This window comes from Microcaecilia unicolor, chromosome 14 (assembly GCF_901765095.1).
Source record: "Microcaecilia unicolor chromosome 14, aMicUni1.1, whole genome shotgun sequence".
NCBI lineage: Eukaryota > Metazoa > Chordata > Amphibia > Gymnophiona > Siphonopidae > Microcaecilia > Microcaecilia unicolor.
In genome coordinates, this window is record NC_044044.1 from 52,400,353 (window position 1) to 52,426,781 (window position 26,429).

Sequence of the window (26,429 nt, forward strand, 5' to 3'; positions counted from 1 at the left end):
GAGTACATATAACCTCCTTAAGCCAGCAGCAGCCATCAAACAACTCTGACCACCTGAGCGAGCGCGAGCCTAGGACAAGGAGAGGCGGTTGGGCGGTGACGTCATTTCTAGGCGCGGCAGGCAGAAAAATGGCGGCGGTTCTGCTGAGGTGACTTTTGAAGCGGGGAAGAGGGCGGTAGTAGCAATGTCTGGTGTTTCTTTAGGGAGGTGGGGTGGTATATGTGAAAGATAGTAGACATTTTATATTTGGGGAGGGGGAGGGAGATCATAGACACCGAGGGTGGGCTGCATTGCCCTCCAGCTGAGCTAGCTGACAGCTACCTATGTACTGCCTCCCCTTCCCCGGCACAAGTTTATCAGGACTTCAGCGTTGATCGGGTTTTTTTTTTTTTTTTTTTAAAAGCCTATTTTAGGCATGCATAGAGGTGTCAAGTTACGTAGCTTCGTGAGAGAGACTTCTTGGATAGTCTAACATCAGCAAAAATCGCCCTTTCCTTTCTGAACACACCACCCGAACTCTCGTCCACGCTCTCATTACCTCTCGCCTGGACTACTGCAACTTACTCCTCACCGGCCTCCCACTTAGCCATCTATCCCCCCTTCAATCTGTTCAGAACTCTGCTGCACGTCTCATATTCCGCCAGAACCGATATACTCATATCACCCCTCTCCTCAGGTCACTTCACTGTCTTCCGATCAGATACCGCATTCAATTCAAGCTTCTCCTTCTTACCTACAAATGCACTCAGTCTGCTGCCCCTCACTATCTTTCTACCCTCATCTCCCCTTACGTTCCCGCCTGTAACCTCCGTTCACAGGATAAATCCCTCCTCTCAGTACCCTTCTCCACCACCGCCAACTCCAGGCTCCGCTCATTCTGCCTCGCCTCACCCTATGCTTGGAACAACCTTCCTGAGCCCTTACGCCAAGCCCCCTCCCTGCCCGTCTTCAAGTCTTTGCTTAAAGCCCACCTCTTCAATGCTGCGTTCGGCACCTAACCCTTACCGTTCAGTGAATCCTGACTGCCCCTATCGGACCGACCGTTCACTTGTCTATTAGATTGTAAGCTCTTTGAGCAGGGATTGTCTCTCTTTGTTAAATTGTACAGCGCTGCGTAACCCTAGTAGCGCTCTAGAAATGTTAAGTAGTAGTAGTAAAGTTACATCTCAAAGCAGTGTGAGATTTGTAGTCCGTGTTTTCTACCCAGTAATCAGTGCTGCAGATCCCATAATGCATCCTGATGAGGTTGGCAGAAATCTCCCTTCTGAAACTTAGAACCTCTGTTTGCCCATATCTCAACGGAACATCCACAGTATCTGATTTCCACTGAAACCCAGAGCCTGCACCCAGCAAGCCAAATTTTGAAAAGTATTTCTATAGTTACCTCTTTACTCAGGTTGTTAAGCTTCTATGAACATTTCTGCCTAATAAGTTGTTAAACCACAGGAGTGAGCAGCCATGGTCCACAAGGGCCACAACCCAGTTGAGGTTTCAAGATTTCCACAGTGAATATGAATGAGATTGATTTACATGTACTGCTTCTGTTGTATGCAAATAACTCTGCATATTCTTTGTGGCAATCTTGGAAACATGATGTTGTGACTCTCAAAGATCGTGATTGCCCACCCCTGTGTTAAGCTTTCTTGTAGGTAGGGTTTGTGTGCCTAACTTTATCCATACTAAGTGGAGATGTTGGAGTGGGAGAGCACAGCATTGGGGAGGGGTTTGTGTTTACACTAGTTTGAAAATTCAGCTGTATGGAAAGGTGTAGACTTGAGTGCATAAATTATCTGAGATAATTTTCAAACTAGAAATTCGTATGTGCTTTTGGTTTAAAATTTTGACAAAACATGCACAGGGAAAAGTATATATTCATATGTACAATTGCTCCCATAGACTGTAATAATATTAAAAGCTGTTTTCATGGGTGAAAGTAATATTTACCCATGTATATCAGGGCTTTGGTTATTGTAAAATATGTGTGGTGTTCATCTGCAGAGAGAAGAGGTGGTGCTGAGATCAAAGATTGAAGATGTGTGCATAGTTCTGCATAATCAAAGCTACATGCATATTTTCCAGTGGAAAAATGCACAGAAAAACCAGGAGCAATCTAATCTTTTAATTTTTCTGGGGCAATAAAGCCAAGGCCTTTGTGGACTCTACCCTTGATTATTGATGCAAATCCTGCAGGTAAAAGTACATAGAAGGACTGCACCAAGGCCCCGATGCACAAAGGCAGCTATAAAATATGTCTGCCTCGCTAAAATTTAGCGAATCACTAACAGCCAGCGATGCACAAAGGGGATTGCATGCAAATAAGACCAGTTTGTGTTGTGAAGGCAATATTGATGACCTGTGTGACACATATCGTGATATATCGTGCTTATAACAATTATGGGCACGTTGATAAACATGTGAAGGTTATATTAGGCAGTAAGGGCGAGTGGTGAATGAATGTTGATGGATGTGAGTGCAGCTAGTTGACATGTCACCTGTTTTGTAATAATGCAATTGGCGATAATAAAAAGTAAAGGTTTTGATATATTTCTGGAGTTTTTAGTATTATAGTATAGTCATAACGCTGGTATAGATTTTTTTATCCCCTATCTTTTGGATTGGTATGATTATTATCCCCCAATAATCAAAATGCTTTGATTAATGTCTAATGAATAATTTATCTGAGTTTTGTCTGCTATCTTAGCAGGTCATTTTTTTTCCCCAGAAACATGAATTGTTCTTTCTCCACCCTGGGAATGCTTCAGTGAAAGGGGTTTGAATAATGCCCTCTGCCTTTCCTTGTCTGTCTTCAGCACCCATACAATTAGTTGCTGATTAACCTTTATAATGGTTATGCTAATGGTGTTTTTACAAGACACTTAGGAATTGATCAGTCTGGTTTATTTAATGGAAGTAAAATAGGAAGCATGCCAGTGAGTTTCAATATTCTTATGGCTCCTATTTCATGTTTGTAATATGTGTATGCAAGTGATTTTATTGTACATGTTGTTGATTTTATGTTGTTTTTGAAAATTTGTAGATAGTGTGGGGTAAAAGATTTTTTAGATAAATAGTTTCTGGATTCTCCATGGGATTGTCTTTGTTATACAAGTTTATGAACTGTAAGAACCACTTAAGTGTGAATTGTGTCTGAATTGAATGAAGAAAATGCCAGTGTCCAGGATCTCCGCACCCAGGAGCTCCAAATTTGAGACCACACCATAGATTTTAACATTGGCCCCAGAAATGCTACTTTATATATGACCAAGGACTTTCACTAACTACACCCTCTCCAAAAGACATTACATGATGTGATACCTGCAAGCGAGCCTTCTCCGGAGTAGCTCCCACACTCTGGAATGCATTGCCTGAAAGGCTCCGCTTAACACGACTATCTGTACCTCAGGAAGCAGGTGAAAGCTTGGCTCTTCAACCAAGCCTTTAATGGAAGAAGTAACTAACTTGTTATTCTCACTCACACACACAAGGATTGACTCGGGCTGCACATACTGCAGCGGGACATGTTTATCCACTCCTAACCATCTCTCTGACCTCATGTGCAACTTTCTTCAAATCAGTCACCTTACTTTCTAATTCTTCCTACTTTCTTACTCATCTATATGTTACAACTTTGCCTTACCCTTCACTACCAATTAAAATGTTCTATTACGTATTGTGTAGTCATTGCAAGTAGTATACCATGCCATACTTTGTATTGTTATTTGAATATTTTTACTGCTGTAATTGCCTATTGCTTGTTTGATCTGTTCTTACTGTACACTGCCTTGAGTGAATTCTTTCCAAAAGGCGATAAATAAATCCTAATAAATAAAAATAAATGTCAGGCACTAAATATGAGTTAAATCTTTAGGGCCTTAATGCAGTAGCCTGAATTAAGAAGTAATGGCTAACCCTTCATTTAAAAATCAGATTTGTGTGGACGTGTAGAAACTTCTGCCCTAACCTTCCTTTTGTTCTCTTCCAGACATGCTAGTCGGCATTGCCTTCATGCTCGGCTGCGGCCAGTTTTCAACATCAGAAAGTAAGTTATGTTTTCCCCCTTGTTCTTCCCCAAGGTTGGCATGGTAAAAAACAGTTGAAATCTCTTACTTTTGTCTGCCACTGTCATGGGTGGGCAGATAGAAACACTTAAAATCCTCAGCACCATTTACATTCCCATTTTTGTCTTTTTATTTTTTTGTGCCAGAGAAGGGCATAATGGGCACACTTTTTCACAAGTGGATGGGAGTATGTCATAAGAATGAACCTCCACATTTCACAGATTTTTTTTTTCTATCAAGTTGCAAACCCAGCTCTGCTACCACCCTCAGTCTTGATCAGATTGCAGTACTGAATCAATTCAAAGAGGCATTGTAACCATGCTTCTTGCAAGATGCACTACATATGTACTGCTCTGTACATGATAAATAAGACATCACACACTGCCTTCTCAACTATTCACTTTTTTCTGTGTGGTGGAGTTTGAAACTCCCTATTTATTATATATTGGGCAACTTTTATGGAAACTCTACTCACTGAATAATAAACTAGTCAAAAATGATTTGAAGGCTCAAGTTTAACCTGTGTTCAAGATATCTGCAATGTATATTCATGAGTTAGATTTGCATACACTGCCTCCATTCATATTTATTTATTTATAATGACATTTGTATCCTGCATTATCCCAAACAGAGTTGAGGTTCAATGTGGCTTACAATCCATACAATTTAGTACATACATATTATAGCTATAAAATTTCTGATAAAGGAAAAATGTTGAGTAAATCTTCTATATATGGCCATATGAAACTTTACAAAATGTAGTTTATGAATTATTTTACAAGATTATATTGTGTAACAAACATCAAATTATAAGCAGTTTTACAGGATAAAGTTTGAAACAACATTTTGCATAAAAGTGGTTATTCCTGTCTTCCGTTATCTTGTTGCAGGAAACTTTTTGAAAAATATTTGTAATAATTTCCAAAAGCAACTGTAATCATGTACAGATCTAACAGCCCTTGGAAGAAGATTCTACTACTACTACTACTTAGCATTTCTATATTAGTACATTGATAGGAGAAGTCGGCAGAGAGGACGGTTTTGTAAACAATCTTTTTACAATTAGGATTATGAAGAATTAGGAATTCTCTGGATCCAGGGATGGAATTACGCTTAGGGAGGTCAAAGGGAGCAGATAGTCAGGGGCCATATCATAGATAATTTGGAATGCAAAGACACATAATTTGAAGGCAACCCTGGCTTTGATCGGAAGCCAGTGTAATGAATAAAAGAGTGGTGATGCTTTGTTAAATCGTGAGACGTTACATGCAAGTGTTGTGGCAGTGCTTTGGGCAGTTTGCAGTTTCTTTATGACCCTGTCCTTGCATCCTTCATACAGTGCATTACAGTAATCAAATTGGAATAGTACTAGGATTTGGGCTAAGTTTCTGAAAGGTGTCGATCGATTGTAATACCTAGAATTTTCATGTTCTGTTCTAGTGGGAACTTACATTGATCTATAACGAATTATTTGGCAAGATATGAATGGAATGGATCAGTAAGGACTAGGAATTTGTTTTTTTCCCCCCCCAATTTAGTTTTATTTATTCATTGCAGATATCCTGATAACCTGACTGACTGGGGTTTCCCCAGGGCAGATTTGGGAGCCACTGTTTTAAAGATTGAGAGCAGGCATGACTCCTTTCTGCCAATTTATACTTCAGTAGTTTTGAAAATAGTGAATTTGGACTTGAAACTATCAGTTGAAGAGAAGTTTGCCTTCTCTGCATTAAGGTTACTGGCTAGTAGGTTGGGCATTGGAGAAGAACGGAGGCAATTCTGGCTCTCCATCTTCTGGCTTCTTGCTTTTTGGGTGCATAGTCCTGTATTTCTAAGGAAAGCAAGCTGTCGCATATGCTTTACTAAACGCGATGAAAGTTAAACTAGACTGACAGCCTATTTGTACTAAATTAGCTATCTGGCAAATTCAGGTATAAAGATATGCAGGCTCTTGTAATTACTGTTATGACAGTTGCTTTGGGCTTCCAGCTAAACTGAAATTGGTGTAATTGGAACTGACTCCTTCAGGTCTCTTATGGGCTTCTGCCACATGATCCACTGTGTGCTCTACCTTAAGCTATTTAGTCAGTTTACTAATTTAGACTTTCTATTTTAAAATATTTATGCATTGCGTTCTCAGTGGTCTCTAGCCAGGAAGCCCTTAGCAGACTCAAGGTCTGGATGGGCACACTGTCAGCACTGTCAGTTGGCCAAATGGGGCCACTATTGCAGTAACCACAGGGCTCTACAAACTTTTTGTTTTATTTGACTATTATTACAGCTATAAGTGGAAGCAGTGCACACTTAACCATAGTTTAAGTGTCTTATTGCTTTATCCCAGTGTTGTTCCCATGGGCACAACAGCAAAAGAAGAAATGGAGCAATTTTGGGACAAAAATACCAAGCTGAACCGTCCTGTCTCTCCTCACGTTACCATCTACAGGTAAGGTGTTCATTCTCTTATCATATTAGATCTGTAGCAATCTTTTCTGTTAGATATCTCATTTGTAATACTCTATCGGCCCAATATTTAAAGTGATAAGTGGTCAGGAGAGGCTCCTGCCTATTTAAATCATACTCAGCAGGCTGGCCCCTGATAATTTACTGGCACTTAACTAGACAGTGCTGCTGAATATTGGCACTAACCAGACATTTTTAAAGTGGGCAGGAGAGAGGCGATACATAACTCCTGGCTCCTCCCCGACTTCACGAGTGCTGGTGTCTGTGTAGCTAACCGGGCATTTAGGACCATGTAAATAGCAGTCCTAACTTTGCCTGGTTAGCTATGCGAGTACTGGCTCTGAATATCATCTGGCACTCGCATAACTTCCAGGCTGCAGCTGATGTTGGTCCATGTGCTCTCCCCCCCCCCCCAAACCGGCCTATCACAAGAATACTGCTAGAGATCATGGCAGCCACAATGGGCAGAAGCGAGTGGGCATTACTCCTGTCCTTTGTCAAATAGACCACTAGGGAGTGTACAGATAGGCCTGGAGGGAAGGGGTCTGGAGTGGATCAGATTCAGGATTGATGCTCTTCTGGGGTCAGAATGGCAGATGGCAATAATCTTCTTGGTGGGGGTGGCGGGGGGGAATTGAACCTGCCTCATAACTTTATGTAGGTGCCCAGCTGAATATCAGCCAGGACCCACCTAAATCCCTGTGACTTCCGCCTGTCCAGTCTGCCCTGTATATTGAATGCCGGTGGTCGGACATGGCCCAGCACTGAATATTGGGGCCTAATTCTGCCCATGTGGTCAGCAGTCAGCATTTCAAAAAAAAAAAAATTTCTCACCATTACCAGCTAAATATTGACTGGTACGTATTTAATAATCTTATAGTGAATAAAGGATTAGAGACTATCGAGCCATATCAAGTCAACCAGTGGTCTCCACCTCACCATTTCAGAAATTGATAATAATCTACCAGAATAGAGACCGGTATATAACATGTAAAATTGAAAACATTTCAGACTCTATTTTCAACAGTTTTTTGAGGGGGGGGGGGGGGGTCGGCACAGTTTGGCCGGCTACTGCACTAAAGGGTGCTCTGAGGGCAGTATCCATGGATCTTGCTAGGAAAATTTCTTACAGCAGAAGATAGCACCAAAAAATTAAACCTGGCCAGAAACATTGTCCCAAATGTTTAACATCAGCTTCTGCAGCAAGTTCTTCAGGTGCTGTATCAGAATACGAAAAAGAACCTTTGAGTAAATTTGAAGAGACTGACATTAACGTGAGTCTAACTGCTGTTGGGTGCAGTCCAATGAAACCTGGAAAAGTAAGCAGAAGAGATTGTGTTGGCTACGAAAAAAGAAAACTTGGGCCAACAAAAGAAACTGAAGACAAAATTTGCTCACACACTGGAAGTTGAAACAGAGGATCTACCAGAGTTGGTACGAAACTGAACAAAATGTTCTGATGCGGATGAAATAATTAAAAACATGAAGGATAGAGTTGCCAAGTCCTCTAAAAACAAGAAGATTCGGGTACTGACAATGGTACCTTCAAACTGGACAATAGAGCAAACTGCTGGAGAATTGAATTTTGAAACATATGTTTAAGAAAGCTCTCAAGTTACTGAAAACTACTGGTTTCATTGCTGAGCCCGAATTCAATAAAGGTAAAAAACTGTCATCTGTGTTCTCTAAAGTGGCCAGATTTTATGGGGTTGATGATATTTCCTGAATCTGCCCTGGAAAGAAAGACGGCCTCTGAAGAACGATGATGAGCGTATCCGTAAGCAGAAAAGACTGCTCCTAGTGAATCTTCATGAACTATATGAAATATTTAAACAGAAGACGAATGGACTGTACACGACTGGAATTTCTAAATTCTGTGAATTGCGACTACCTTGGTGCATTACTGTTCGTGCTAAAGGAGATCATTCAGCGTGTGTTTGGCAGATTCACCAAAATGTCAAATTACGGTTGTCAGCCATTAGTGAAGCGAAGTTAGACTACAAATTGCTGATATCTTTTAGTTGTATGTGATATAGGATCACAAGACTGTATGATTCATCGGTGCCAGAACTGTCCAGGCAAAGGAGGTCTCCACCGTTATGTACTTCAAGTTCCACTATGCTTCGACTTGGAAAAAGGTGATGAAATCTCATTCAAGCAACGGGGCCACACAGATCATGCAACAATATTCACTAGAGAAGAGTCTGTTGAATTTCATTGGCATACTTTGCAATCAGATTGATGATCTTCTATTCATCACTACACAGCTGCAGCTCAAGCTGCCTTTCTGAAGAACAGTAAAGAAAATATGAAAGTAGACACAGCCTTAATTCTGCTAGACTTCTCTGAGAGAGACTCATTTGTTGTCCAAGATTCCATTCAGGGATTTTACTGGGAAAATATGCAAGTGATACTCCATCCCATTGCTATTTACCACATGTCAAATGAGATCCTGGAATGCGTTTTTCAAGTTTATTTACACTTTCTATCCCACTCTATGGACGTGCTTTCTAGGTGGTTTACAGACTTAAAAGGAGAAAAAGAGAGAGAGTGTTGGGGAATAGGGCAGAACTACAATTCAGATAGGAAAGTTGGGGAGGGTCATACAAATGGCAGCATTGGCATCTCTCAGTGACAGACCGATGATCAGAAGCCCCGCACTGTTCCAAACAGCTCGGGGCTTTAACGCTCCTATGATCAGAGCTAATAGCATGCAAATTTAAGCACACTATTAGCTTTGATCATAGGGGTACTTCTGCCGGAGGATTGTGCCTGGGCATGCGCCTAAGGCACAATCTTACCACAGAAATTGTTTGACAGCCCCCCCCCAAACCCCCCCCCCCCCCAAACTCACAAAAACATGTGGTCCTGTGGGACCGCTAGCTTCACCCCTTCCCACCTGCCAACATGAACTAAAATGCCCTGGTGATCCAGTGGACCGTTACTCCAACTCCTGATGCCCCCCACCTCGCCCACGGCCTGCCTCGTAGTAGTTGGCAGGGCAGGGTGCCGCTAATTTGAGCAGGCGCCCGGAGGAGGAAAGGAGTGCTAGTCCCTCCCTCTCTTCAACTACTACAACGAGGTAGGCCGCGTGGAGGGGGGATAGCGGTCCACTGGAACACCAGGGCATTTTAGTTCATGTTGATGAGTGGGGGAGAAGCTAGTGGTCCCAATGGACCTTCAGGGTTTTTTGCATTTTGGGGGTGACCTCCGGACCTTGTGTTGTGGGGGGGAAGGATGGGCTTAGGTTTGATAGGTCTCCTCCATTCCTCCCTGGGATTCCCATGGGGATGGAAGAAGTTGCCATGGGATTCCTGTAGGAGTGTAGTCAGAAATTTCTGCTGACTCCAGAATGAGGCTTGGAATGTACCGAGAGAGGCAATTGGAGCACCAGACTGAGGCTTGGAACACTCATTGGTTGAATAATGAAAACCATCTAAAAAACCATGGGAAACTGTTGGGGGTTTGGTTGAGAGGAAACAGAGGGCTGCCAATGAGTAAGTAATAGCGTCAACTCCTGTGGGTACAGGTAGATTTTAGGTTTTAGTGCTGGGGGCAGGTCTGGTGGTGGAGAGTGGGTGTAGGGCCGCCAAGAGACTGAACCGGGCCGCTGCCGCCCCCACAATCGTCAGCTGCCGCCCCCCCCCCCCCCCCCCATCGCTATCACTGCTGCAACAGGAAATAACCTTGGCTGGCAGGGATCCCGCCAGCAGAAGACGTGTTCCTCCAGCGCTGACTGCCTGCCCCTGCGGCTGCTTTTCCTCTCAGGGCAGGCTTGGTTTCAAAACGTCCTGAAATGCAGTTGGCATTGCATACGCTGTGATCGGTGGCTGACGAAGAGTAGGGATCGTAGAGGGTAAGGAAGAAACTCCTCTAATTTTTCCCTTTCTCTTTGGCATTATGGTTCAAGAAAAAAGATCCCCTGAGCTCAGCATAGCACATCTGACCTCAACGCCATCTTGATCAGTCTCCCAGTAATCCATTTTGGTCTTCAGTATACCCAAACATTTGTAAATTAACACCTGAGACAAAATAGCATTTTCCAAAGTGGTCCAATATAGGATGTTTCATTGTGTTGCAGGTGGTCTCTGCCCATGATCTTGTCTATCACCCATCGAGGCACAGGCATTGCCATGAGTGCAGGTATGTACTTTTAAAATTTTGCATCTGTCAATATCCTTCTGTTCCCCACTGCCTCCAACTACATCAGAACCAGGGCTAGGATCTGATACATAGTGCTAGATTCTAAATATGGCTTGTGAAAATTCCACGTGGAAAAAAAATACACCTAGGCGTGTTCTTTAAAGTACACCTAAATCTTGGAGAATAGGCTTAAATTTCTGTGAGGTAAATAGAATATGCCGAGCGCCAGTCCACGCAAATAAATTTATTTTATTTTTGTTACATTTGTACCCCGTGCTTTCCCACTCATGGCAGGCTCAATGCGGCTTACATATTGTATACAGGTACTTATTTGTACCTGGGGCAATGAAGGGTTAAATGACTTGACCAGAGTCACAAGGAGCTGCCTGTGCCTGAAGTGGGAATCGAACTGAGTTCCTCAGATTCCCAGGACCAAAGTCCACCACCCTAACCACTAGGCCACTCCTCCACAGTCACGGTCAATTACGCCAAACCTGGTGTAAATCCTGATGCTATAACAATGTGCATAGATTTTAGAAATGCTCATAACCACACCCACTTTTCAACTATGCAACTTAGAATTTATGTGCATCACATTGCAGACTATGCTTAGAAAGTACTGTGTGTAAATTGTAAGTAATGCCAATTAGTGCTGATAATTGCATTTTAATATCCAATTATCAGTGCTGATTAGCTTGTTAATTAAGTTATGGAATATGCTTTGATTTCCGCGCAGAAATCTCAGCGTGATATATAGAATCCAGGGGATAGTGCTTTCATTCACAACTACCTGTGGATCTTTCCTCATTTTATATCTTCTCCCAGTCCACTTAGCCTAATCATTTCAGTGACAGACCTTGGTTTAGGGGACTATGTTCCAGAGCCACTAGGTGCCGTTGTTGTGTAAAACTGGGACTCTCCCCCTCCAGGGGCTGGGAGTTCTGCCTTTATAGCATTCTCAAGTCTGACTAACTCAAGGACGCGTTCTTTCTTCACTCAAGTGTGCACGATGGCTGTCAGTGAAATGAAAAATACAACACAGCTTGAAAGGCCCTAATTTGTGCACTTATCCCACCTACTCAATAAAAATACAAAAAAGGTCAATATTCTTCCTAGCAGGTCACCTGGTCAGGAGACAATCTTGCTCAGCCTGAATGAGGGGGCATATGACAAAATTAAGAGGGAATAGGCTTAGGAGTAATCTAAGGAAATACTATTTCACAGAAAGGGTGGTGGAGGCATGGAATGGCCTCCTGTTGGAGGTTGTGGAGTCGAGGACTGTTCCAGAATTTAAAAAGACATGGGATAAGCATGTGGGATCGCTTAGGAACAGGAAGAATTGGGGGTTACAGAGGATGGGTCATATGGCCTTTATCTGCCGTCATGTTTCTATGTTTCTAAATAAAATTTGCAGAAAAATAAGGTTTCAACCTATCTTTTAAACAAAGCATAGGATTGCTCGTTCCAAATATCTTGCGGGAGCGGATTTATTTATTTATTTATTTATTTGCATTTGTATCCCACATTTTCCCACGATATGGTAGGTTCAATGTGGCTTACATATTGCTAAAATGCTCTTACAACAAAATTAGATTTGACGATGTTTGGTGTATAATAGGTGTACAATGATCGCTTGGGTTAAATTAGTATAGTAAGATTGGCATTTTGCGGGAGAGGGTTAGTGTCATTGTTTTCCATTTTTTTTAGCATTTCGTGAGATTTGGAGGTGTATGGTTTGGTAGATTCTGGGGGAAGGACTTCTTGAAAAGATATGTTTTTAGGTTTTTCCTGAATTGTAAGTAGTTTTCAGTGAGTTTTATGTCTTTCGGTAGTGAGTTCCAGAGTTGTGTGCCTATAAAGCTGGCAGTGTAAGATGATTTGTATTTTATACCCTTACAGTTGGGATAGTGAAGGGTTAGATAAGCTCTTGCTGTTCTTATCATGTTTCTTAATGGAAGATCAATTAAATCAGTCATGTAAGCTGGAGAAAGTACGTAGATGATTTTGTGGACACTTGTGCATATTTTGAAGGTTATACGAGCATTAATTGGAAGCCAGTGTAGATATCTTAGAAGGGGTTTTGCGCTTTTTGAAGCTTGTTTTTCCATAAAGAGGGGGCGAACCAAAATAAATCCCTCTCATAGAGAAAAAAAGACCAGTTTGACCCATCAGCTTACATTTATTTATTTATTTATTTATTTGCATTTGTATCCCACATTTTCCCACGATATGGTAGGTTCAATGTGGCTTACATATTGCTAAAATGCTCTTACAACAAAATTAGATTTGATGATGTTTGGTGTATAATAGGTGTACAATGATCGCTTGGGTTAAATTAGTATAGTAAGATTGGCATTTTGCGGGAGAGGGTTAGTGTCATTGTTTTCCATTTTTTTAGCATTTCGTGACATTTGGAGGTGTATGGTTTGGTAGATTCTGGGGGAAGGACTTCTTGAAAAGATATGTTTTTAGGTTTTTCCTGAATTGTAAGTAGTTTTCAGTGAGTTTTATGTCTTTCGGTAGTGAGTTCCAGAGTTGTGTGCCTATAAAGCTGGCAGTGTAAGATGATTTGTATTTTATACCCTTACAGTTGGGATAGTGAAGGGTTAGATAAGCTCTTGCTGTTCTTATCATGTTTGTTAATGGAAGCTCAATTAAATCAGTCATGTAAGCTGGAGAAAGTACGTAGATGATTTTGTGGACACTTGTGCATATTTTGAAGGTTATACGAGCATTAATTGGAAGCCAGTGTAGATATCTTAGAAGGGGTTTTGCGCTTTTTGAAGCGTGCTTTTCCATAAAGAGGGGGCGAACCAAAATAAATCCCTCTCATAGAGAAAAAAAGACCAGTTTGACCCATCAGCTTACATTTATTTATTTATTTATTTGCATTTGTATCCCACATTTTCCCACGATATGGTAGGTTCAATGTGGCTTACATATTGCTAAAATGCTCTTACAACAAAATTAGATTTGATGATGTTTGGTGTATAATAGGTGTACAATGATCGCTTGGGTTAAATTAGTATAGTAAGATTGGCATTTTGCGGGAGAGGGTTAGTGTCATTGTTTTCCATTTTTTTTAGCATTTCGTGACATTTGGAGGTGTATGGTTTGGTAGATTCTGGGGGAAGGACTTCTTGAAAAGATATGTTTTTAGGTTTTTCCTGAATTGTAAGTAGTTTTCAGTAAGTTTTATGTCTTTCGGTAGTGAGTTCCAGAGTTGTGTGCCTATAAAGCTGGCAGTGTAAGATGATTTGTATTTTATACCCTTACAGTTGGGATAGTGAAGGGTTAGATAAGCTCTTGCTGTTCTTATCATGTTTGTTAATGGAAGCTCAATTAAATCAGTCATGTAAGCTGGAGAAAGTACGTAGATGATTTTGTGGACACTTGTGCATATTTTGAAGGTTATACGAGCATTAATTGGAAGCCAGTGTAGATATCTTAGAAGGGGTTTTGCGCTTTTTGAAGCGTGTTTTTCCATAAAGAGGGGGCGAACCAAAATAAATCCCTCTCATAGAGAAAAAAAGACCAGTTTGACCCATCAGCTTACATTTATTTATTTATTTGTTTCATTTGTATCCCACATTTTTCCACCTATTTGCAGGCTCAATGTGGCTTACATGGTACCGTAACAGCATTCGCCAGTTGCGGTGTGAACAAATACAGGTGTTATTTATGGTAAGAAGGATCGTGTTTGGTAGATATATAGGGGGACGTTAGGGAGAGGGGATGAGGGTTAAGGTGTGTCCATTACAGTCTTTGGTTTTGCAGTGTCGCAGGGTCTTGGGTTTTTATGTTGGGTCGGTGGGGTATGCCTTTTTGAACAGGTTTGTTTTTAGTTCTTTCCGGAAACTTAGGTGGTCTTATGTTGTTTTTACTATTTTTGGCAGTGCGTTCCATAGTTGTGCGCTTAAGTAAGAAAAGCTGGATGCATAAGTTGATTTATATTTCAGTCCTTTAGTACTTGGGTAGTGGAGATTTAGGTAAGTTCGTGCTGATCTTGTAGTGTTTCTGATTGGCAGGTCTGTGGGACTTCTCCGTATGAACCATGGTGCAGACCTTGAAGGCAATGCGTTCTTTGATTGGGAGCCAGTGCAGTTTTTCTCGGAGTGGTTTGGCACTATCATAACGTGTTTTTCCAAATATAAGCCTGGCTGCTGTGTTCTGGGCGGTCTGAAGTTTCTTTATAATTTGTTCTTTGCATCCCGTGTAAATTCCATTGCAGTAATCTGCGTGGCTTAGTACCATTGATTGTATCAGGTTGCGAAATATAGCCCTTGGGAAGAATGGTTTCACATGTTTGAGTTTCCACATTGAGTGAAACATTGTCTTTATGGTAGAGTTTGCTTGGCTCTCTAGGGTGTTTTATTTATTGAACAAGATGCTTTCTTCCTTTAGTTTAGATCAGGGTGGGGGGCAACCTGCAGGCCACCTGCAGTCTGATAGCAAATTTTATGCAGCCCACAAGCAGATCTTCCCTCTCACTTCCAGTCCCACAGGACTGAAAAAAAGTACCTGGCCCAGCTCAGTACTGGCGATTTAACTTCAGTGTGCATGTGGCGCCAAGGCTCCTGCACATTGAAGGCCCTGTTGGTCGCGCACCCACTGACACGTATGCAAAGTGTATGTAACGTGTCAGAGGGGGCAGGACGAGCAGGGCCTTTTGTGTATGTGGCGCCAAGGCTACTCCGTGCCAAAGTTAATTGGTACGGAGCAAGCTGGGCCAGGTACTTTTCTTCAGTCCCATGGGACCGGAAGAAAAAGGGGGAGATCTGCTTGCGGTGAGTGAGGGAAAGAGAGACAGGGGGCAATGTTGGCATCGGGAAGAGGAGAGATAGAGAGGGGAACCGGGGAGCACATATATTGTTAGGCAGGAAGAGAGAGAGGGACTGCGTAAATGGATTATGTGGCAACTGGATGAAAGGGGGAGATAGGAAGGGGAAAGACCATAGAGTTGGGGAAGGAAGATAGAGAAAGAAGAGAAATTAAGGAAACCATATGTGGGTGAAAGAATTTTATATGGGGCTGGGAGTGGATTTTATGTGGAAGGAGCAGGGCTTTTTTTGAGGGGGTTCTTGGGGGTACTGAGTACCGGCACCTTTTCAGTTGTCTGCTAAAATTGACCCATGGACCCCAAGTTTTAATGAAAGAGTTCAGGCTGTACACACCAATTCTGCCTTGCTATAGATTCTGTGACTGGTTGCAGGGGGCCTGGCTATTGTGGGGTGGGTCCCCTCAGTGATCACCCCACCCTTGAAGGGTGGCCTAGCACCGGCACCTTTTTTGCTAGAAAAAAATACACTGGGAAGGAGATAAAATTTCCTCTCCTCTCTTCCCCTCCTTCCACATAGAATTGTGTGTGCAGCCCTTTAGGGATAGTGCTGACATTCATGTGGCCCTCCATGTACCCCTGGTCTAGATTAATTTCACATTTACAGTTTTATCTTCCTGTGTGCTGAAAAGGGAAAAGTTCTGGCAGACTTTGTCCTATTCAGCCATTTTAGATAGGAATGTCCGCAGGAGCTGGCATTTTCATGGAATATTCCCAGGCCCTTCTATTGCATCTTTTCTCTTGCTAAGTCTACTGACTCTTCCACCTTTTTCACTCCTGGCAGCATGTGATCTTGGAGGCTGGTGACTTTCTCCTTTGCTTTATTCCTCGGATTATCTCACTTCTTTTTCCTTTTTACCCTTTCTGTTGCCTTGTCTCGGCCCTTGCTTCTTCCTCAACTCTGACCTTAAACAGAACATAATGGCAGGGGATGATGCCTCAATCCCTTCTTCCGTTAGTTTTGGTATTTAACATTTGGTGTGAGGGGTCCTGCTCCCTTCTGTTGCTAGGCTTGTGTTCATTCTGCAAGCAGTAACGGGCTGTGGGCTGATTATGTTGCATAGAAAGCCAGCAATTTAAGTATGAGCCTGCGGCATGGAGAGCACATAAAAGCTATTGGGAATTTGAAGGCCATGCTAGGGTCAGATGGCAGACTTGGAACTCCGCCAGGATGAAGAAAATGTGAAATGAGTATCTTTTAGTCCTGCTCTTGCACAGTGTCTGCAGGCTGTGTAATTACTGCAGAGGTTTCTTCTTTGCTTTTATGGTCCTTTAGGCATTTCTACTCCAAAACTAGCAGATTCGACATGGCTAGCTGTTAGCATAAAAGAATGAGTCTCAGATACTAGATTTGTTCATACACATTCAACATTTAGTATTACAGGGTAAAGGGTGTGAGTAATGCTGCTTGCTTACACTTTTCAATAGAACCTTGAGACAAAGCAGAGGCATTATTAAAACACCCTCATGGGCATGGGAACCTTTTTAGCAGCAAGACGGAGACAGAAACAGATACATGTAGTTTGTTTGTTTTTTCCTCTAGAAAGAAAGGTGCCTTATTGGAATGATTACCCATGAGGATCAGTTTAAAGTTTGTCCTTGGCAATGTAGCTGGTGGCTAGTGAAAATGTGAGGAGAATGGTAAAACTGATTCAGTGGGCCCAAGTCAAAACTTTATTCTATTAGTGACTCGTGACAAAAAGACCTTCAATTTATGTGGAGTGGCCTTTCATGAAGGCTGCTCTTAGAGATTTGGTTTTGGCCCTAACTTTAGGGGCCATCTGTAACTCTATAGAACACTTCCATTCAGTCTGCTGTGCCATGAAAATGGCAGATACAAATCAAGGTCAGGTATACATATAAAGTAGCACAAATGAGTTTATCTTGTTGGGCAGACTGGATGGACCGTACAGGTCTTTTTCTGCCGTCACTTACTATGTTACTATAAGTCTTCTAGAACTCCTCGGATTTGTGATCAGTTACCCCAAATCACATCTTCAACCGGTTCAGATCTTAGAGTTCATGCGGGCTCTCAGGGACGATCCTTCCTCCCTCAACCTAGGGCAAACAACATACATCTTGCCACTCAGATGTTCAAATCCATCCAAGTATTTGCTCGTCAGATGCTCCGCCTACTCAGTCATGGCAGCAACAGTCCATGTAACACCATTGGCTCATCTTCACTTCCAAATTCCTCAGTGGATAATCTCCTCTCTGTGGTCCCAAGTCATGGGATTACTAATAGCTTGTATTCGAATCACTCCACAGCTATGTCGCTCTCTACAGTGGTGGATTGTGTCCTAGAATCTCACCCGAGGTCTTCCATTCCAGCCCCTTCCCACATCACAAGGTCCTCACCACAAATGCCTCCATGACAGGTTTTTTGGTCCTTATGAGAGAAACATCATTTCAATCTCCTGTTTGGAACTCTTTCAAAACCTTCCAGGACCGTATCCTTGGTCAGATAATACTTGTTTGCACGGACAACCAGGTAGCAATGTATTACCTGAACAAACAGGGAGGAACTGGTTCTTACCACATCTGTCGACAAGGAATCTAAATATGGACTTCGGCAGCATCTTGAAACATCTCTAAAGGAGCTGTTTACCTAGCCAGCAAACAGCATGCTATAGCAGACAGAGCCCTTCAACTTCATGAATGATTTCACAGCACTTTGTCAAATATTCCAGCAGTGGGGGACCCCAGCGATAGACCTTTTTTTTTTTTTTTTATTATTTTTTATTTTATATATTTTGCATATTTGTTTAAGGGCGCACCATGTGAACTCAAACAAAAAACAAGGAACATACTACCTCTTAGTAGCTGATTAAGTTAAAAAGACACTGACAGCAGAACTATAATTCAGATTTTAAAATGTATGAAGAGACTTGTTAGATAATAGCAGCATAGAAATTCCTGTGCATCCCAGCAATAGACCTCTTAACTTTTCCTCAGAACAAGCTTCCCAGCTTTTGTTCCCGAATATATGCTCCCAACCATACAGCCCCAGATGCTTTCTTGCTCCACTGTAGAATGGACCTTCTATATGGTTTCCCCCCCACTACTTCTCATAGGGGAAACTCTTCTCAAACTGCATTGAGACCAGGGGACTATGATTGTAATAGCTCCCTGCTTACCACATCAATTCTAGTTCCGTCTTCTAGAGTTATTGTCCAGGGAACCATTGAAGTTAGATCCTTTTCCAACCCTAATAATGCAGAATGAAGGGTGCCTCTTTCGTCTAGACCCTTGCTCTCTAGCCCTGACAGCTTGATTCCTGACAACATAGATTTTATGTTCCTTAAACCTTCCTGATGCAGCCTCTAGGAAACCATCTACCTGAAAATGTTACCATTTAAATTGGAAAAAAATTTCTCTCTGGTGTGCAGGCAGAGCATTCAATCCTACTATGAGCTCTCTACCTACCCTTATGGAGTACCTCCTCCACCTTTCAGATTCTGGCCTCAAAACTAACTCAGTCAGAGTACATTTGCGTGACATTAGTGCTTTTCATTCTAAGGTTGATAATAAAGCCAGTTTCAGTTCATCCCTTAATAGTTAAGTTCATGAAAGGTTTGTTTCTTGAATCTAAACCTCCTATCAAACCATCTCCGGTGGTGTAGGGCATCAATGTCATCCTAACAGCTCTTGTGAAACTTCCATTTTATCCTCTTCATTCCTGTTCTCTAAAATTTCTCACATATAAAATAGTGTTCTTAATAGCTCTTACTTATGCCAGAAGAGTTAGCGAGTTTCAAGCCCTTGTTGCAGACCTACCATACACCAGGTTCTACCACGACAGGGTTGTCCTCTGAACCCACCCCAAGTTCCTTCATAAAGTGGTATCAGAGTTCTATCTTAGTCCATTGTACTACTTGTCTTCTTCCTTAAGCCACACCATAATCCTGGAGAAGCAGCTCTGCAGTCTAAGGTAGACTGTAAGTGTGCTCACAAAGCCTCATAGGAAGTCCTCCCAGCTTTCTGTGTCCTTCAACCGTAACAGATTGGAGATTCCCATCACCAAAAGTACAGTCTCAACTTGGCTGAGTGACTGTATCTCCTACACGTATACTTGGGCTGGGCTGACCTTCATGGTGGGGTCACTGCTCACAATGTAAGAGCCATGGCGGTTTCAGGAGCCCATTTCTGCTCTGCCTCCATTGAAGACATTTGCAAGGCGTCAGTTTGGACTTCTATGCACACCTTCACTGCCCACTACTGTCTGGAGCAACATTCTAGGCAGGATAGCCGGTTTGGACAAGCAGTCCTGCAGAATCTTTTTAGTACTTGAAAGCCAACTCTGCCCCCTGGCCCTTTTTTAAAAAATCTCTCTCTATTAAATTTTTGCATAAACAATACTAACTGCCTTTTATATCATTACAATTCATACCTCAACACGTAGGTAAAATTCTAAACATACCAGTAAGGCTGCCCCCTCTCCCTTGATCTCCCCCCCCCCAACCCCCATAACAATTCACTATAACCATTCAGGTGTTTTATTGCTCAAGAATGTCTCTGATCTTGCCACTTAACATAGATGTCCCAGGAGTGAATGAACAACTGCATCCTATTTCATCTCAGCGCTGTAAGACGCGACATCTGACACATGTAGTCCACTTTAGCAAGCACCTGTGATCTAGATGGGAGAAAAAGCTGCTTCCACGCTGCTGCCAACAATAAGCGGGCAGCAGTCTCAATATGTAAAGCCACGAGCGAATTTTCCTTGAAGCTCCTTTGGTTTAATATGAAGCAGTGCACAGCCCATAGATTTTGGTATGGGCAACCTCAGGACTTCTGAGATCAGTCCAAAGACCATGTCCCAATATTTTATTAGTCCCAGACAGAGCCACAAAATTTGTACAAATGTTTCTATATCACCACAAGCCTTCAGAGACTGCTGGATAGATTTTATGAAGACGAACTGGAGTGAGATACCAATGGTATAGCATTTTATAGCCATTCTCTACTAAATGACTCACTATAGACAGCTTAAGGAGGCGTTTGAATATCCCCTCCCATTCTTTGATTGTATAGGTGATCTCCAATAGTCCCTCCCAAATGGCTATATACTTAATGGGAGGGGTGTTCTGCTGTAACAGTGGTTAATGAAATCAAGACACACACCCTTGCCCACTACTCTTATTAAGCACTACCTCTAGTAGAGTCTCCTCTTGCATCAACTTTGATAGGGCACGCTTGCTAAGGAAGTCAGATACCTGCCTATAGTAGAAAAGGTTTCGGGGACTTAGGCCAAATTCTTCAGCTAGGGCATTATCTTCCCAGCCTCCACCATTTGGCCCAAATGCATTAGGCCCTGATTCGCCCAGGCTCGGTAACATGGGTCCTGGGCACCCTTGTGAAACCCCTGCGCCACCGGGAAGGGTGAATCTCTAAAATATTGGCAACCCTTCAGGAGATGCTCCCAAGCCTGTGGCCAAGCTTCTATAGTGACTTGCAAGTATGGGTTGGCTATTTTAATCATGGTTCAGATCTCCCCCCTCCCCCGGTAAGCCATGGGAGCTGGGTATAGATATCAGAAGAATAAGGAGCCCACTCCACCCTTTCCCAACGTTTATGGCCATTTTTATGCCAGCCCAAAAAGGATTTAAGCTGATCCGCTAAGTGTGGGACTGCCATACCCCCCATCCCCTTGGGCTGATAGAGAACCGATCATTGTACCCAAGGAGGCTTATGTCTTTTTATTAAGAATGCAGAAATTTTTTTTCGGGAAGCTGAATAGGAAGCGCCATAAACAGATAATGCAGACATGGAAGAACCATCATCTTTACCCCCTGTATCCATCCCAACAAGATACATGTATATTCTCCCGTCTCTCTAGATCAGTCCATATAGTCCTAAGTAGCGAGGGATAGTTGGCTTCATACAAGGTTCTATTTGCTGTTATATTTACCCTAAGATATTTTATCGCCATAGTGGCCCAACTAAATGGCAAATTGGCATGCAACCAGGTGCTCTCTGACTTGCCTACTGATATATTTAGAATTTCAGACTTGTTGGTATTAATCTTAAAGCCTGACACCTTACCATAGCTAGCCAGTACAGATAGCACACTGGAAAGGGTTTTGCTTGGATTCGTAAGGGTCAGCAATAGTTTATTAATAGTTTAAACAGGGCTGGCACGAATGCCCTGTATGAGCCTATGGTGCCGAATCTGTTGAGCTAACTGCTCCATTGCTATGGCAAACAAAAGGGGCAAGAGAGCACACCCTTGGTGGGTGCTATGTTCAAATTCAAAATCATCTGTATACCCCCCCCATTAACCTGCAGACAAGCTAGCGGTTTATTATAGATTGAATGGATCCATCCTAGATAATGACCTTGGATGCCTTTCTTTGACAGGGTGCCCAGCAAAAAATACCAGGAAACCCTGTTGAATGCTTTTTCTGCATCTATCTATCTTTCTCTCTCTCTCTCTCTCTCTCTCAGTGGCTGACCATATCAGATAGAGGACTTTGCAGATGTTATCAAAAGTTTGGCGTCCCTCTCTGAACCCCGCTTCATCATCTCGCACAAACTGGCCCATGTAGATTTGCAACCGCATTGCTAATGTTTTGGTGAAGATTTTATAGTCTGTATCCAGAAGGGATATTGCCCTTTGGCCATTTTTTCCACCAGGCTCACTATCTGCTTAGTTATAAAACTGATCTTTGTTGTGAGCCTGATAGCTAGTGAGTCCCATATGTGAGAATATTATGCTTGCTTGTCCTTGGAGAAAGCCAAGATACTTACCTATAGCAGATGTTCTCCGAGGACAGCAGGTATATTTTTATTTTATTTACATTTGTACCCCGCGCTTTCCCACTCATGGCAGGCTCAATGCGGCTTACATATACAGGTACTTATTAGTACCTGGGGCAATGGAGGGTTAAGTGACTTGCCCAGAGTCACAAGGAGCTGTACCTGAAGTGGGAATTGAACTCAGTTGGTTCCTCAGTTCCCCAGGACCAGAGTCCACCACCCTAATCACTAGGCCACTCCTCCACTCACATCCCTCCCTCTTCCCCTTGGAGTTGTCTTCTTAGTTTTAGGTCCCACGCTTGAGTGTGTGTGTGTGGGGGGTGGGGGGGGGGGGGGGGCACACATGCACAATGGGGGAACTGCCTCAAAGATTTAATGTGACAGTATTCTTGGCAGACAGTGTCTGCACTGGGCTCTGTGGATGATATCACCCACATATGAGAGTAAATACCTGCTGTTCACAGAGAACACCTGTTACAGGTAAGTAATTTTATCTCCAGGTGCCCCATAGATCAGGTTGAAATTCTACTGCCAGCATGTTAGCATAGGAAGCCTAACGTTTAGTGCAGTGAGCCGAGATCGTCAGGAACTGGGTTTTATTCCCACTGCAGCTCCTTGTGACCCTGGGCAAGTCACTTAAACCTCCATTGCCCAGGCACAAAATAAGTACCCGTGTATAATACATAAACCACTTTGATTGTGACCACAGAAAGGCATTATATCAAATCCCATCCCCATTTTCTAAGTGTTGCTATACTCAGCTTCTGGTATTTTCTGCTTTCCCTTAGGTGTAGATGAGTGCTGCAGTGAGCAGGATGGTGTTTTCTCAGAGTCACTAAGCAGGTTGGCCATCTTGTATCAATACGACTCAATACCCCTATCCATCCCAGAGCCTGTGAGCGATAACTCGCTAGCATTCCTAGGTTCATGCACCCCAGCCAGTCCGTGCCAGGGAACAAACTCGCTTCTGATCTTGCACTCTGATTTTGTTTTTCCCTTTAACTAAAAGTCAGTAGCATATGTGGAGAGAATCCTCATGCTAGTGATTCTTTCCCAAAAATACTCAATCATATGTCTAATTCATATGGGTGACACTTACTTTCTTCTCTTCAGGTGTTTCTCTTTTTGGTTTGGCTGCCTTGGTCCTCCCAGGGGACTATGCCTCTTACCTGGATCTAGTCAAGTCCCTTAACCTGGGGCCAGCTCTGATTTGTTCAGCAAAGTTCATGCTGGCATTCCCTCTCATGTACCACACCTGGAACGGTGTCCGACATCTTGTGAGTACTTAAGGCTACACGGTAAAGCTGAAATTCCCGAAATCTTGAAATGCTAATACAATCTCTCTCTCTCACACACACGCATACATCTACATTTTACAAATGCTGCTTCTTTCAGTGACACAGAACCAGCTTTTCTCTCTGTAATTATTTTTCCTTAGCATCTCTACCAATCTAGAAAATGTGGTTATGTCTGTTGACCAGCAGATAGAAACAAACTAGTTCTGCATGATTTGCCCTTTAGGGACACTGGGCAGCCTTAGAATGTTCAATATTTCTCTGTCTCCAGCAGATGATGATGAGCACACATTTAATTTCTGGCCTGCACTGAGGCAGCTCCTGACCCAGTTGGAACTGGATGTCAGTTGAACAGAGGGATACTTCAATTGAGGTTTTAAGCTCCATTTAAAAAAATGGGGTAGGGGTGGGGGGCATAAAGCAAGTGAATTGACCTGGAACAGGGATGATACTCAGAGGAGTCTAAGTTTTGTCTCCCTTCCCTTTCACTCCCTGGTTCACCGCTGTTTTCCTCATTCCCCTGAAAGGGGTTTAAATAATTGGATGGAAAGTTGTTTCCTCACCCCAAGAACTCAGATGAACTCTACAGTATTTGTTCCAGCAGAAACAGGTGGGAGTATGCAGCCATACCACAAAGAGGGAGGGATGATTTCCTTTATTTAAAGCGCTTGTATTCTATTCTACCTACAATTCTAGGTGGATAACAGCAGCCCTATAACATACAATACATTTAAAATTTGGCAGCCACATACCAGTCAGGAAAGTGCGTATCAAAAACGCAGCACAATCAAATAGCATAATATGCCTATTAGCAAACATACTCAGCATTGATGACCAGACTTGCCGGCTATAAGCCAACTAATATTTTCATGCTATGAAACATTCCACTTTTTTTGTCACGGCAAGCCAATAAATTAAATATCAGTAAATGCAAGTTTTTTGACAACATTTAAAAATGTATTTGTTAAAAGTTGATCAAATTTATGAAGTTTGTCGGGTAAAGAGTTCCAAAGTTGTGGTCCCATAATTTGGAAAGTACCATTCTTTAATTCCATTAGACTAATAACCTGAAATATCTAATATTTGTATTCATTAAGCATGAAGATCTTGGTGGTCAATAAATTTTTAAAGTAGTAGCAATGATTCAGGGGGGCTAGCCTTGAGGAACCTTGGATTAGAGGCCGAGTGTTCAGACTGGCAGCAGCGCTTCTTTCAGAATGACTAAGCAAAAGCACTGGTATTTCCTGCCAGCTCAGCACGAGCTTATTTACCCAGACTATTCTTGGTGGACAGGTGTGGGAGGTTATTAGTGTTTATGTAGGTTAGTTTAATTAGTTTTGGAAAAGTGGTCAAGCAAAACAAACTACCAAGGTGTATATACTAACCCGGTGATGGCGAACCTATGGCATGCGGAGCCCTCTCTGTTGGCACGCGCGCCGCCAGTCGCCTCACCCGAGACTTTCAGCCCTCCCACCCACCCGGCGTCAAGCATTCCTTCCTCCCTCCCTCCCGGCGTCAAGCATTCCTCCCTCCCTCCCACCCAGCACCAGCCCGCCATCCCTCCCTCCAAACCCGAAGAAATTTAAAAGTCTTCCCTTGTCCGAGTAGGCGGCGTCAGCATCAGCAGTAGCAGCGAAAAGCGTGCTGCTGGTTCGGCGCGTCTTCAGCCTTCCGTCTCTCAAGCTCTCTGGTCCCGCCCTCATTTCCTGTTTTCGCTGCTACTGCTGATGCTGACGCCGCCTATTCGGACAAGGGGAAGACAAATTTCTTCGGGTTCGGAGGGAGGGAGGGATGGCGGGCTGGTGCCGGGTGGGAGGCAGGGAGGAATGCTTGACGCCGGGTGGGTGGGAGGGCTGAAAGTCTCGGGTGAGGCGACCGGCGGCGCGCGTGCCAACAGAGAGGGCTCCGCGTGCCCTCTCTGGCACGCGTGCCATAGGTTCGCCATTACCGGGTTAGTATATACACCTTGGTAGTTTGTTTTGCTTGACCACTTTTCCAAAACTAATTAAACTAACCTACATAAACACTAATAACCTCCCACACCTGTCCACCAAGAATAGTCTGGGTAAATAAGTTTGCCCACATAATTGTACATTACCAAGAACATTTTTGATTGAGCAATTACTAAGTCTAAACAAATATGTAGCAGGATGTGCAGTTTTATATACGCCTTTATCGGTATGTAAAACACTGTTTTACCTGGAGAAATGTTTTTTAAGAGCCTGGTAATAGAAATGGATGAATTTATTGTTCTCATTTGGATTGCGTTAATAGATGTACATAAAAGTTACCAAACACACAGTAAACATTTAGCTATATATATTTATGGGGTCTGTTGTGCTTGTTGAGGCCAGCTTTCATTCACTCAGCTTTTTTTTCTTGTCTCTTTGTAGGCTTGGGACCTTGGCAAAGGCTTTAAGATTCCTCAGGTGTACCAGTCAGCGTATATTGTCCTGGCTTTGACTGTTCTCTCCACTGCTGCTATCACTGCTATGTAACAGGCCTGCCCTAGTGCTTCCCTCACACCAAAGGATTGTACTCATATGAACCACATCCAGTAATTAAATCTATTTCCAGCAACAGTGGGAGAAGTTTCCTTGTTGGGGATGGAATAGTAGGGAGACCTTGCAAGTAATCAAATCTTTTGTTCTTGGGAGGTGCTTATGATTTTTGTAGAGGAGGTTATGTGAAGTATAGCCTCATTTAGCTGCTCTTCCATAAATGAGCTAAGCCACAGCAAAGAGTCATTCAGGACAGCCATGCTTAAAATCATACTCATCGGGCTTCAACTCTGTAGCAAATACTGAGGAACCGTAATTTTGTCCATTAAAGAGAGTTCTAATCATGGAGTATTTTTTTTTCTGCCTTGGCATGGTT

General features: G+C 42.8%; 1 protein-coding gene across 1 annotated transcript; it reads left to right on the top strand.

The window, feature by feature from the left end:
- On the top strand, positions 1 to 26,399 carry SDHC (succinate dehydrogenase complex subunit C). The gene is made up of 6 exons (XM_030187333.1): positions 1 to 148; positions 3,983 to 4,039; positions 6,400 to 6,501; positions 10,600 to 10,661; positions 23,371 to 23,534; positions 25,946 to 26,399. Exons 1-6 carry the CDS (start codon positions 129 to 131, stop codon positions 26,048 to 26,050), a joined length of 510 nt encoding a protein of 169 aa, XP_030043193.1. The 5' UTR covers positions 1 to 128; the 3' UTR covers positions 26,051 to 26,399.
- The last annotated feature ends 30 nt before the right edge of the window (positions 26,400 to 26,429 follow it).